Genomic DNA, 14,609 nt, shown 5'->3' with positions numbered 1-14,609 from the left:
CGTGCATTAACGCGCGTGCGTGCATTAACGCAGTGCGTGCGTGCGCATTAACGCGCGCGCATGCAACGCGTGCGTGCAGCATTAACGCTGCGCGCATTAACGCAGTGCGTGCGCATTAACGTGTGCGTGCATAACGTGCGTGCGTGCATTAACGTGCGCGCATGTACGCATGACGTGTGCGCATTAACGCGTGCGTGCATGTAGCGCATGTAACGTGCGCAGCGCATCAACGCATGTGTGCGCATAACGTGTGCGTGCATAACGCGTGCGTGCATTAACGCAGTGCGTGCGCATTAACGCGTGCGTGCATAACGCGCGTGCGCATTAACGTGCGTGCGCATTAACGCGCGTGCGCATTAACGCGTGCGTGCATTACGCGTGCATGCATAACGCGTGTGCGTGCGCATTAACGTGCGTACGCATTAACGTGCGTGCGCATTAACGCGTGTGCGTATCAACGTGCGCGTGCGCATAACGTGCGTGCGCGTGTGCGCATTAACGTGCGTGCGCATTAACGTGCGTGCGTGCGTATTAACGCGTGCGTGCGCATTAACGTGTGCGTGCGTGCGTACGCATCAACGCGTGCGTGCGCACAACGCGCGTGCGTGCGCATTAACGCGTGCGCATTAACGTGCGTGTGCGCATTAACGCAGGTGCATGCATTAACGTGCGTGCAGTGCACACGCGTGCGTGCACAACGCGTGCGCATTAACGCACGTGCGCGCATTAACGCGGTGCATGCTAACGCGTGCGTGCGTGCATGCGCAACGTGCGTGCATGCATAACGTGCGTACGTATTAACGCGTGCGCATTAACGCTGCGTGCGCATTAACGCGTGCGTGCAGCACACGTGCGTGCGTACGCATTAACGCGTGCGTGCATTAACGCGGGCATGCACTAACGCGTGCGTGCGTGCGTGCGCATTAACGCGCAGTGCGTGCATGCATTAACGCAGCGTGCGTGCGTGCGTATAACGCGTGCGTGCGTGCATTAACGCGGGTGCGTGCGTGCGTACAACGTGCGTGCGTGCGTACGCATAACGCGCGTGTACGTGCGTGCGCATGCACAACGCGTGTGCGTGCGCTACGCGTGCATGCATAACGCGTGCATGCACAACGCAGTGTGCGCATTAACGTGCGTACGCATTAACGTGTGCGCATGCATCAACGTGCGTGCGTGCATAACGTGTGCGTGCATACGTGTGCGTGCACACGCGCGTGTGCATTAACGTGCGTGCGCATTAACGCAGGCGTGTGCGTGTGCATAACGTGCGTGCTGCGCATGCGCATTAACGTGCGTGCATTAACAGCGCAAACGCGCGTGCATTAACGCGTGCGTGCGCATTAACGCGTGCATGTGCGCGCAGACACGTGCGCGTGCGCATTAACGCAGTGCGTGCATTAACGTGCGTGCGTGCATTAACGCAGTGCGTGCGTACGCATCACGCAGTGCGTGCGCATTAACGCAGCGTGCATTAACGCGTGTGCGCATGCATCATACGCAGTGCGCATGCGCATTAACGTGCAGCGTGCATGCATTAACGCATGTGTGCAGCATTAACGTGCGTACGCGCATTAACGCGTGTGCATTAACGTCAGTGCGCATGCATTAACGCAGTGCGCATAACGCAGTGTGCGCATAACGCGTGTGCGCATTAACGCAGCTGCAGCATGCATTAACGCGTGCTGCATCAACGCAGTGCATGCATTAACGCAGCGTGTGTGCATGCAACGTGCGTGCGTGCATACGCGTGCAAGTGTGCAGCATTAACGCGGTGTGTGCATCAACGCAGGTGCGCATTAACGCAGTGTGCGTGCATGTACACGTGTGTGCATGTATCAACGTGCGTGCGTATGCATGTACACGCGTGCGTGCAGCAAACGTGCGTGTGCATAACGTGCGTGCATGCATTAACGCAGGTGCGTATGACATTAACGCAGTGCGTGCGTGCATCAACGTGCATGCGTGCACAACGTGCGTACGCATTAACGCGTGCGTACACGCAGGTGCGTGCATACGCGCGTAGCATGCACGCAGTAACGCAGCGCGCATGACACGTGCAGTGCGCATTAACGCGCGTGTGTGTGTGACACGTGCGTGCGCACTAACGCGTGCGTGCATAACGCTGCGTGCGCATAACGCAGCGCGTGCGTACAACGCGCGTGCGTACGCATGTAACGCAGTGCACGCACAACGTGCAGTGCATTAACGCGTGCGTACGCACAACGCGTGCGTGCAGCATTAACGCATGCGTGCGCATTAACGCAGTGTGCATGTACAACGCAGTGCATGCACACGCGTACGCATGCACACGCGCGTGTACGCATGCGCGCGTGCGTGCATGCACAACGCGGGTGCATGCATTAACGCAGTGCGTGCACACACGCGTGCGTGCACGCATTAACGCACGTGTGCATGCACACGCAGGCAGTGTGCGTACGCATTAACGCAGTGCATGCAGACGACGCAGTGTGCATTAACGCGTACGGCATAACGCAGTGTGCGCATTAACGCAGTGCATTAACGCAGTGCGTGCATTAACGCAGGTACGATAACGCATGCATTGACGTGCGCATAACGCAGTGTGTACGCACACGCGTGCATGCATTAACGCAGGCAGTGCACACCGCGTGTGCATGTATTAACGCAGTGCGTGCATGCACACGCAGTGCATGCATTAACGCAGGCGTATGCACAACGCGTGCGTACGCATTAACGCAGGTAGTGCAGTGACAGCGCGGTATGCATTAACGCAGCGTGCATGCATTAACGCAGGCAGTATGCATTAACGCAGGTGCGTGCGTATGTACAAACGCATGCGTGCATGTACACGCAGCGCATTAACGCAGTGTGCGCTGCGTGCGTATGCATTAACGCAGGTGCGTGCGCATGCACACCTTGCGTGCGTGCACGCACAACGCTGCGTGCGCACGCGCGCACGCAGTGCATGTGACGCACGCGCAGCGCGTGCGTATGCACAACGCTGCGTGTATGCATAACGCAGGTGTGTGCACGCATTAACGCGTGTGTACACGCAGTGCATTAACGCGTGCGTATTAACGCGGTATGCGTACGTGCAGCGCGCGTGTGCATGTGCAACGCGGTGCGTGCAGGCACCGCAGGTGCGTGCATGCATTAACGCGTGCATAACGCAGTGCGTATAACGCGTGCAGTGCGTACGCAGCAGCATGCATTAACGCATGCATAACGCGTGTGCGTGCATGTACACGCGTGCGTGCACGTGCGTGCGTGGCATGCATTAACGCATGCGTGCGTGCGCACAACGCGTGCGTATGCACTACGCAGCGTGTGTGCGTGTACACACGCGTGTGCGTGCATGTAACGCGGTGCGTGCATGCATTAACGCAGTGCGTGTGCGGGCATGCATTAACGCAGGTGCGTGTGCGCATGTACACGCATGCGTAGCATAGCAGTGTGCGTACGCATTAACGCAGGCATGCACAACGCGGTACGCATCAACGCAGGCAGGTATGCATGAACGCAGTGTGTACGCATTAACGCAGTGCGTGCGCATGACACGCGTGTGCGTGCGTGTACGCATTAACGCGGTGCAGGTATGCACACGCAGTGCGTGCGTATGCACTAACGCGTGCAGTGCATGCATTAACGCGGTGCGTGTGCACACGCGCAGTGCGTGCGTGCGTGCACACGCAGGCGTGCGTGCAGTGCACGTGCGCAGGTGCGTGCGCATGCACAACGCAGGTGCGTACGCACAACGCGCGTGCGCATGCACACCTGCAGTGCGTACGCACACGCGTGCGTGCATGCGCATGTACGCGTGCGTGCGTGCGTGCGCACGTGCGTGTGCGTACGCACGAAACGCTAGGTGCACGCACAACGCGCAGTGCGTGGCTGCACAACGCGCAGGCATTACACGCGGCAGGCATTAACGCAGGCGTACGCATCAACGCAGGCTAGCATCAGCAGTACCATCATTACAGGCATACGCAGGACGCATTGAGCAGGTAACGCATGCTACGGGCAACGCAGAAATGATCATGGCAACACACACACGCAGGCATCATCATTGCAGATGACACATTCGACAGTCACGCATCATTGGCAGCACGTCAGTAAGCAGGCATCGCCACACGGCACCCAAGCAGGCATCACACAAGTAGCACGTCAGATCGCACGTACCACACATAGTAACGCACGTCACGCAGGTATCATCACAGGCACGTCAATAGCAGGCACACAGACATAACATCACAGACAAATCATAGGCAGGCATCACACATAAAGCAGGCATCTACACACAATGGCAGACCACATAGCACGTCACAAGTAGGTGACATCAGCACAGGGCATAACGCAGTGCACGCAGGCACTGCACGCAGACGTCAATAGGGCAGGCACGCAATACATAACGCAGATCACAGATCACAGACGTCATTGGCAGGCTATCACAGCACGTATACACACACAGACACCACACACACAAAAGATCACGACAGATATACAGGCACGTCAACACAGATCTAGAGATCACATGACAAGCATCGGACATCACACACACAGACGTCGCAGACACACAGGTATAGGTACACACACAGATAGCATCGTCAAACGCATCACACACATCACACCACGCACAACATCGATTTCACGCTTGACTAACACATACCCCATGCGCACACGTGCATATACATGCACATACATACGCATATTACTGTATACGTACATACATTTCGCGCGCATATGTACTGCATGCGTGCATGTGCGCACGTGCGTACGCGCATACATTACGTGCATACCGTGCATGCATGCGCATACATACGTGCATACGCGCACGTACGCGCATTACATGCGCATCAACGCAGGCGCATTACGTGCATTACACGCAGATGCATGTGCACATTAACGCAGCATATACATACGTACGCACACCGCTGCATATTACGTGCATACGCACAACGCGCGTGCGCACATACGCGTACGCATCAACGCAGTGCATACGCACAACGCAGGCATATAACGCATACCGATATTATTATTACTATCATATCTGTATTACGCAACGCAGGCATTAACGCAGGTGTATTAACGCAGCAACGCATTAACGCTAGCAACGCAGGCATTAACGCAGCATGCAGGCATACGTGCAACGCAGTGCACGCAGGCATACGCATCACGCAGGCAACGCTGTGCATACGCATACGCTGCGTACATGCACACGCGCATTAACGCAGCAACGCAGGCATACGCACTAACGCAGCGCATACGCAGCAACGCAGGCATACGCATTAACGCGAACGCGTATACGCATTAACGCGCAACGCGCATGCATGCATAGGCAGCATATTACGTACAACGACAACGCAGTGCGCATTAACGCGGTGTGCATGTATAACGCGTGCGTGCATACACACAACGCGGTGCGTCGCATAACGCGTGCGTGACACGCAGTGCATACACATAACGCGCATGATATCGCAGGTGCGTGCACTACGCATAACGCGTGCATACGTATGACCGCGCGCATACGCATACCGCAGGTATTACGCACACGCATTACGCGCAGGTAGATACGCATTAACGATAACGCAGGTATACGCACAACGCATCACGCGTGCGTGCGTGCAACGCATGCGCACGCAGTGTGCATTAACGCATAACGCGTAGTGCGCACTAACGCATAACGCGCAGGTGCGTATACGCGTGCAACGCAGGTGCGTACATCGCAGTGTATTAACGCATAACGCTGCGTATTAACGCAGGCATGATATCGCACACACGCATACGACAATACTGCGTGCATTAACGCATAACGCACGCAGTGCTGCGTATGTGTATACGTGTGTGTATGTGTATACGTGTGTGTGTGTGTATACGTATACGTGTGTGTATATACGTATACGTATGCGTGTGTATGTATACGTGTGCGTGTGTGTATATGTATATACACACACACACAGACAGATACCTACTCATTCAAGGTCTTATCTTTTATTTTTGCTATTTTCTACATTGTAGAAAAATTGTGAAGACCACAATTATGAAATAACACATATGGAATGATGTAGTTATCCAAAAAGTGTTAAACTAATCTTAATATTTTATTTTTGAGATTCTTCAAAGTAGTTACCCCTTGCCTTGATGACAGCTTTGCAAACTCTTGGCATTCTCTCAACCAGCTTCATGAGGAATGCTTTTCAAACAGTCTTGAAGGAGTTCCCAGATATGCTGAGCACTTTGGGCTGCTTTTCTTTCACTCTGCCATCCAACTCATCCCAAACCATCTCAATTGGGTTGAGGTCGGGTGATTGTGGAGCCCGGATCATCTGATACAGTACTCCACCATTCTCCTTCTTGGTCATATAACCCTTACATAGTCTGGAGGAGTGTTGGTTCATTTTCCTGTTGAATAACAAATGATAGACCCATTAAGCGCAAACCAGATATGATGGCGTGTTGCTGCAGAATGCTGTGGTAGCCATGCTGGTTATGTGTGCCTTGAATTCTAAATAAATCACTGATAGTGTCACCAGCAAAGACCACCTCAATGCTTTACATTGGGAACCACACATGCGGAGATTATCAGTTCATGTACTCTGCTTCTCACAAAGACACGGCTGTTGGAACCAAACATTTCAAATTTGGACTCCTCAGACCAAAGGACAGATTTCGACAGGTCTAATGTCCATTGCTCATGTTTGCATAAGCAAGTCTTTTTTTGTGTGTGTGCTTTTAAGTGTTGTTTTTTTGTTGCAGCTTTTCACAATGAAGGCCTGATTCACGCAGTGTCCTCTGAACAGTTAATGTTTACATGTCTCTTATTTGATCTCTGAATCGTTTATTTGGTCTGCAATTTCATAGGCTGGTAACTCTTTTTTTTTTGTTTGTTTTTGTAACAGTATTTTTTTTATTGGAATTTCACAATTTTAACCCATATTAAGAGATACAACAACAGAGACAAAGCAACAAAAAAAACAGCACTCACTTACACATACATACGTATATATACATATATATATATATATATATATACACACACATACATACACACACCATTTTCCTCTTCCTGCTCGGTGCTTCTCTCACCCCATCCTCATCATTGCGTCTCTCAATACATACATTTTAAACAAAAAAAGCTCAGTTTAAATCAAGAAGTTAGGTTCCACACATGGAACGTACAGTGTAGTTGTGAAATACATAGATCCTGCCATTCTAAGAGAATCCTTGCAGCATAATGGCTGATACCTCAGGTTCTAGGTAATTTAGACAAGGTTCCCGTACTTTGTAGAACTGGTCTGTTTTAGAATGCAATGTACATGTCAGATATTCCAGGGGCACCCATTCAAATAGTATCTTATGCCAATCTTTACTAGAAGGAACCTTATCACTAATCCACTGTAAAAGGATCTTTTTCCTCGCTGCGAAGGTAACGATGTTGTAAAGCCTCCAATTGACCCACAGAAGTAACATGCCTACTAGGGAGACCTAACAGTAAAGAAACTCAAATCAAATCAAATCAAATTTTATTTGTCACATACACATGGTTAGCAGATGTTAATGCGAGTGTAGCGAAATGCTTGTGCTTCTAGTTCCGACAATGCAGTAATAACCAACAAGTAATCTAACTAACAATTCCAAAACTACTGTCTTATACACAGTGTAAGGGGATAAAGAATATGTACATAAGGATATATGAATGAGTGATGGTACAGAGCAGCATAGGCAAGATACAGTAGATGGTATCGAGTACAGTATATACATATGAGATGAGTATGTAAACAAAGTGGCATAGTTAAAGTGGCTAGTGATACATGTATTACATAAGGATGCAGTCGATGATATAGAGTACAGTATATACGTATGCATATGAGATGAATAATGTATGGTAAGTAACATTATATAAGGTAGCATTGTTTAAAGTGGCTAGTGATATATTTACATCATTTGGGTCCAATTCTAGATCAACCCCTAGGATCTTTTCAATCTTTTCAGTATTTTTGTATTTTGGTACATGACCATAAACAATGTGTTATGGTGCCTGTTTCAGTTTTGCATTTAAGACACTGAGGAGAAGAGGAAGTGGGGCTAAAAGTATGTCTGCGATTTGGGGATATATGCAATCTGTATAATACTGTATATTTGATGATTGGGACCTGTTAGTGGTTGTTTTGTGATTTTAAATTTTGTTTCAGTTAGTTTTTTTTCTTAACATTAGTCCCAATTTCATTTAAATGTTTTTACTTTCACACTAAACCTCGACAGTAAATATTTTGTCTAGGGTTTTATTCAGTAGGGTGCACTGTAGCAAAACATTATTGCAACAGAAAACAACAAGCATGTCTGATTGGACACGGGACAGGTTCAGGTAGTCCCTCCCTGTTGTGTGTTTTCTTCCGTTTTCGTGACTTTTGAATATGACCCAGGTCATCGTAGCTGGAGTCTAGACCACAGTCATTGTCAAGCTGATAATTCTCATTTACAATGTGTCTTATAAGTCAGTGGCCCTGTGAGACTTTGTTGGCTAACTGAGTTGGTTCCCTCATCAGGTGGCGACGCTGACCAAAGTGCTGAATGTGACCACTATGACCAGGTAAAGCCTCCATTAGTGGTTTTCTTTGCTTATTAACCTATGTGTTCCAAATATTGATGATCCAAGCTTCTTTGAAAATATATATAAGAACTTATCAACTACAAGCAACACCAGACTCTATTATTCTGGTGGGTGATTTGAATACGGTCTTAAATACCTCTATGGACCGGAAAGGAAATCGCACTACAAACACAATCACCCTCGGGCACTTAAGGAAATCATGAATGTCATGGATATATTGGAATTAGTGGATATATGGAGACTTAAATATCCTGAACTAGTGAGACATACATGGCGGAGGCTTAATCAAGCTAGTCGTCTTGACTACTTTCTTATGCCATTCTCTCTGGCACCAAAAGTTAAAAAAAATAAACACACACACACACAACAAAAAAAAAACGTGTTGATAGGGGACAGAATGCAGTCGGATCATCACATAATTGGCATATATATTACTCTTGCAGAATTTCCACCTGGGTGAGGATATTGGAAATTTAATCAAAGCCTAATTGATGATAAATTGTTTAGAACTAGGACAGAAGAGTTTAAAACTTTTTCAGACATAACATAGGTACAGCAGATCCCCTTATTGTATGGGACACTTAAATGTGCCTTTTAGAGGCCATGCAATTCAGTACTCATCTATAAAACAAAAGCAATTTAGATCAAAAGAGTCCATATTAACAAAGGATATTGAAGGACTAACAGTACAGTTAGATAGCAATAAAAACTGTACTGTAGAGGCACAGAATAAGTTAGAGGAAAAACAAAGAAATGGAGGAACTTATTCAAGAAAGATCCAATGTAATATATTATAAAAATAAAGCGAACTGGGTGGAATATGGGGGAAAATGCACAAAATTATTTTTCAAATATATATATCTCAAATATATATATATTTTTTTAAACCAGCCTTAAAAAGTTGGTTGCAATTTCAGTTTAATCCACCTGAAAAGACAGAACAAATAATACAAGAAATATTGTGGTTAAACTCAAATAAACTAACTGATTAAAATAGCGTATGGAGAAAAAAAAGGTATACTTTTAGTGAATGATATCATAAATAGGACTGGTGGAGTTATGTCACACATGCAGCTAACACAGACATATGGAAATGTCTGCTCTACCCAAAATTACAACCAATTAATTGGAGCATTACCACATAAATGGAAGAGGCAAATAGAAGGGGGAAAAAGTAAGGAACTTGTATGTTGGCCCTGTATTAAAGAAAGTAAATTGTTAAAGGAAAGTGTGATAAATAAAAACATATACCAATTTCATTTAAGGACCAAAAAACTGACAGCTGTGCCATATAAATTGCAAAATAGTTCCATTCCATGGCACATGGTTTATGAATTGATACGCAAAACAACGCCGTATTCAAAACTTCACATTTTTCAATTTAGATTGCTATACAAAATTCTTGCAACCAATAGAATCTTATATATTTGGGGGATACAATCTTCCCAGCTCTGCAGATTTTGCTGTGAGGAGGCAGAGCCATTAGCTAATTTATTTTGGTATTGTCCATATATGTAGCTTGTTTTTGGTCACAGGTCCAGGAATGGCTGAAGAATTGCAACATTTGCCTAGAACTAATGCTGCAGATGGCAATATTGGGTGATTTGGAAAGCCATAGTCGAGCAATCAATAATATTATTATTTTAGCAAAAATGTTTATTTTTAATTTACCATCTGTAGAAGCTATGAGAATAGAAAGGTTCAGTACTTTTGTGAAGCATCACAGCACCGTTGAAAAATATATGGCAAATAGAAATCCAAAATGGATCATGTTGAGAGATAGATGGGAGGGGGTGAATGGAGCTGAAGGGTGGGACTAATAACAAGATAACCAATGTAAAACATATGGGGCCTGTAAAATGTATATAGGTTCAGAAATTTTGCGAAATAGCATATAGAAGTCAAACTGGATGGACATCAGAAATGGAGGAAGGACTAAAAACAAACAAAATATAACTATTGTAAAATAGATTGTCTAAAAAATTTAAATGATGTCTAAACTGAAGGTAGAAGCGTAAGTGTTTATTAGTTTACTCCAATTGGGGGAAGGGTGGTAGGGTTTGCGGGAATAGTAAAGGTATATTCTTAAACTATGTATATCTATATAGGTATGTGAATGTATACATGTGTATATGTATGTACAGTGGGGGGGAAAGTATTTAGTCAGCCACCAATTGTGCAAGCTCTCCCACTTAAAAAGATGAGAGGCCTGTCATTTTCATTGTAGGTACACTTCAACTATGACAGACAAAATGAGAAAAATAATCCAGAAAATCACATTGTAGGATTTTTAATGAATTTATTTGCAAATTATGGTGGAAAATACTTCACTTTATAGTGCACTATAATATAGGGAATAGGGTGCCATTTGGAACGCATAGCTGCCAACTGTCCTCAGCATTCAAGATGCTCACAGATCAATCGGCACAGTCTGTATACTAACGCTGTTTTCCTCGGCAGTGTCCAGAAAGAGACCATTCCTGTCCTCTTGTCTGGTCAAGACGCTGTCGTGCGCTCTCAAACAGGATCGGGTAGGATGCATTTCCAGCTCTTTATGCTTCCTTATGATGTTTAACTGCATATTATTTTTATATATTCCACATACAGTGCATTTGGGAAGTATTCAGATCCTTCGACTTTATCCAAATTCTCTTATTACTGGCTTATTCTAAAATGGATTAAATACATTTTTCCCTCATCAATCCATACACAACCCCATAAAGGTTTTTGGACATTTTTGCAAATGTAAAAAAAATACAAGTATTCATACTCTGCTATGAGACACGAAATTGAGCTCTGGTGCGTCCTGTTTCCACTGATCGTCCTTGATGTTTCTGTAACTTCATTGGAGTCCACCTGTTGTAACTTCAATTGATTGGACATGATTTGGAAAGGCACATATATATGGTCCCACAGTTGAGCTAAAACAAAAGCCATGAGGTCGAGTGAATTGTCCGTTAGAGCTCCAAGACAGGATTGTGTTGAGGCACAGATCTGGGGAAGCGTACCAAAAAATGTCTGCAGCATTGAAGGTCCCCAAGAACAGTGGCCTCGTATCATTCTTAAATGGAAGAAGTTTGGAACCACCAAGACTTTGTTCACCATAAGCACACAGCCAATACAACGCAGGAGTGGCTCCGGGACAGGTCTCTGAACGTCCTTGAGTGGCCCAGCCAGAACCCGGACTTCTCTGGAGAAACCTGAAAATAGCTTTGCAATGACGCTCCCCATCCAACCTGACAGCGCTTGAGAGGATCTGCAGAGAAAAATGGGAGATACTCCCCAAATACAGTTGTTCCAAGCTTGTAGCGTCATACCCAAGAAGAGTTGAAGCTGTAATCGCTGCCAAAGGTGCTTCAACAAAGTCCTGAGTAATGGGTTTGAATACATATGTAAATGTGATATTTCAGTTTATTTTTGTAATACATTTGCAAACATTTCTAAACATGTTTTTGCTTTGTCAGTATGGGGTATTGTGTGTAGATTGATGAGGGGGAAAAAACTATTGAATCTATTTTAGAATATGTCCGTAACGTAACGATGTGGGGAAAAAGGTGAGGGGGCCTGAATACTTTCGGAGTACGCTGTTCTTTTCCTGAAGAAGCCTAATTACCATACAAGTTGTTTGGGGAATGGGAGAATATTTTCTTCTATATACATTGTACAGATTTAATCATTCAGCAACATTGTTTGGAGAGGATGCAGATACTTTTTATTTTTAGAGCTTTGTGTGAGTAATAGTCCTCATGTGAAATGTTTTCCTTTTTGTACTGGAATGTCTAGGTAAAACTCTTGCCTACGGGATACCGCTTGTTCAGTCTTTACAAGCAGTGGAACCAAAAATTAAGGCAAGTACACTGTTTATTAAAATTAATTTTAAAAAGGTCAACATTATTTGCATGATATCCAGGAACCGCTTTAATGTCAGAGAATGATCAGCTCATTGCCTAAGAATAGTGTGGTCATGTGCATGTAGGGTTGATATGTACATACATGCATACATACATACGTACATGCATACAGTTGAAGCCGGAAGTTTACATACACTTAGGTTGGAGTTATTAAAACTCGTTTTTCAACCACTCCACAAATTTCTTGTTAACAAAATATAGTTTTGGCAAGTCGGTTAGGCCATTAGGCCATCTAAATTTTTCCAAACCAGACTACGGTTTGCAACTGCACATGGGGACAAATATTGTACTTTTTGGAGAAATGTCCTCTGGTCTGAGGATACAAAAATATAGCTGTTTGGCCATAATGACCATTGTTATGTTTGGAGGAAAAAGGGGGAGGCTTACAAGCTGAAGAACACCATCCCAACCGTGAAGCACGGTGGTGGGAGCATCATGTTGTGGATGTGCTTTGCTGCATGAGGGACTGGTGCACTTCACAAAATAGAGAGATGTATGTATTTAAGTCTATATTAGAAGGTTAATGAAATCAGGAGGGAATGAGAAGGATGTCCCAGTAATCCTTCATCTTGGATTTCTGGAAAAAAAATAACGTTTCCAGAGTTGATACCCTATATCCGTGTGCCTAAACCTTCTGCATATCCTTTCTCCAGAGAGGGGATGGGCCTCTTGCTGTCATCGTGGTCCCCACCAGAGAGGTATGCCCAGGTCATTTTCTCTTTTCTTTCTCCCACTTGTTCATCTTTACTTTTCTAACCTGCCCAACTTCTCACCTGGGTGCATGTGTTATACAATGAGTCACTGTGCAGTTGTCATTTGTACAACAAGCATACACACATAATGGATGTTGAGTTTGAGTTGGTACCACTTCGATTTCTTTTTGATTTTTGTTCCCCCTCAGCTGGCCCAGCAGAGCTTTCAGATCTTCCAGAAGCTCCTCAAGGTACAGTAAGGTTGTGCCCCAAATGACACCCTATTCCTTTCTAGACCCAAATGACACCATATTCCCTTTTTTAGTGCACTTCTTTTGACCATTTTTCATAGGGCTCTGGTCAGAGTATAGCGCTATATAGGGGGTAGGGGTGCCTTTTGGGATGCATCCCTAGTTTTTCTGCCCAGCAAAGCACTACAGCCACAGTCAGCCAGAAAAGCATTGGGATGTGATGGGCTCGTTTCCCCTGGCTGTCTGCTTATTGTACTGTACTGTACCTTCATTCCCATCCCTCTCCTCTTGCCAGCCTTTCACATGGATCGTGCCTGGAGTCCTGATGGGGGGGGAGAAGAGGAAGGCAGAGAAAGCCAGGTTTTTTCCCCCTATTGATTGACTTTTGGTAGCATATTGGTTATTGGGGGAAGCTTTCACTATAATTGGTGTCAGTGGATCCAACCTAGGCTTGTTTGTGTGTGCTTACATTCCTATCTGTCTGTTTAGGCTGCGTAAAGGGATTAACATTCTGATCACCACACCGGGCCGACTGGTGGACCACATCAAGAACACGCTGAGCATAGCCTTCAGCGCTGTCCGGTGGCTCATCCTGGACGAGGCTGACCGGTACACACGCACTCACTCACCTCAGTCACTCACCGCACTCACGCACTCACTCACACTATTTGACCTCTTTGCTTTATGGTGAATGAGTGGTTCTGTGTTTGTCGGGGTGTAGGATTCTGGACCTGGGCTTTGAGAAGGACCTGACAGTGATCCTCAATTCCTTGAATGCCACTGGACCTCCCAGGCAGAACGTGCTCCTGTCTGCTACTCTTACAGATGGTAAGCTGCCCAAGTGTCTCAAATAAGACCTGAGTCCTGTTTGTTAGGCACCAGATGGAAGGAAATGAGGAGGAACTGCATTTTACATTTTAGTCATTTAGCAGCATCTTATCCAGAACGACTATCAGTAGTGCGTGCATACGTTTTTCATACTGGTCACTTGTGGGAATCGAACCCACAACCTTGGCGTTGCAAGCACCATGATCTACCAACTGGGCCACACGGAATCAAATCAAATCTATTTATATAGCCCTTCTTACATCAGCTGATATCTCAAAGTGCTGTACAGAAACCCAGCCTAAAACCCCAAACAGCAAGCAATACCGGTGTAGCAGCA

The 14,609-nt window shown here is 46.0% G+C and overlaps 1 protein-coding gene across 1 annotated transcript in view; it reads left to right on the top strand.

The window, feature by feature from the left end:
* ddx31 (DEAD (Asp-Glu-Ala-Asp) box polypeptide 31) overlaps window positions 1–14,609 on the top strand; it is a 77,133-nt gene that overhangs the window by 9,930 nt on the left and 52,594 nt on the right. Inside the window, exons 5-12 of the mRNA XM_024418341.2 lie at window positions 8,526–8,569; window positions 11,051–11,121; window positions 12,374–12,438; window positions 13,155–13,199; window positions 13,403–13,444; window positions 13,740–13,804; window positions 13,934–14,053; window positions 14,166–14,272. Coding sequence (XP_024274109.2) covers window positions 8,526–8,569; window positions 11,051–11,121; window positions 12,374–12,438; window positions 13,155–13,199; window positions 13,403–13,444; window positions 13,740–13,804; window positions 13,934–14,053; window positions 14,166–14,272 — 559 coding nt within the window. The remainder of the gene's footprint in view (window positions 1–8,525; window positions 8,570–11,050; window positions 11,122–12,373; window positions 12,439–13,154; window positions 13,200–13,402; window positions 13,445–13,739; window positions 13,805–13,933; window positions 14,054–14,165; window positions 14,273–14,609) is intronic.

The sequence above is a fragment of the Oncorhynchus tshawytscha genome, unplaced genomic scaffold (genome assembly GCF_018296145.1).
Source record: "Oncorhynchus tshawytscha isolate Ot180627B unplaced genomic scaffold, Otsh_v2.0 Un_contig_766_pilon_pilon, whole genome shotgun sequence".
NCBI classification, from domain to species: Eukaryota; Metazoa; Chordata; class Actinopteri; order Salmoniformes; family Salmonidae; genus Oncorhynchus; species Oncorhynchus tshawytscha.
The sequence above is the reverse complement of the archived record's forward strand: the minus strand, read 5'-3'. Positions and strand labels throughout refer to the sequence as shown.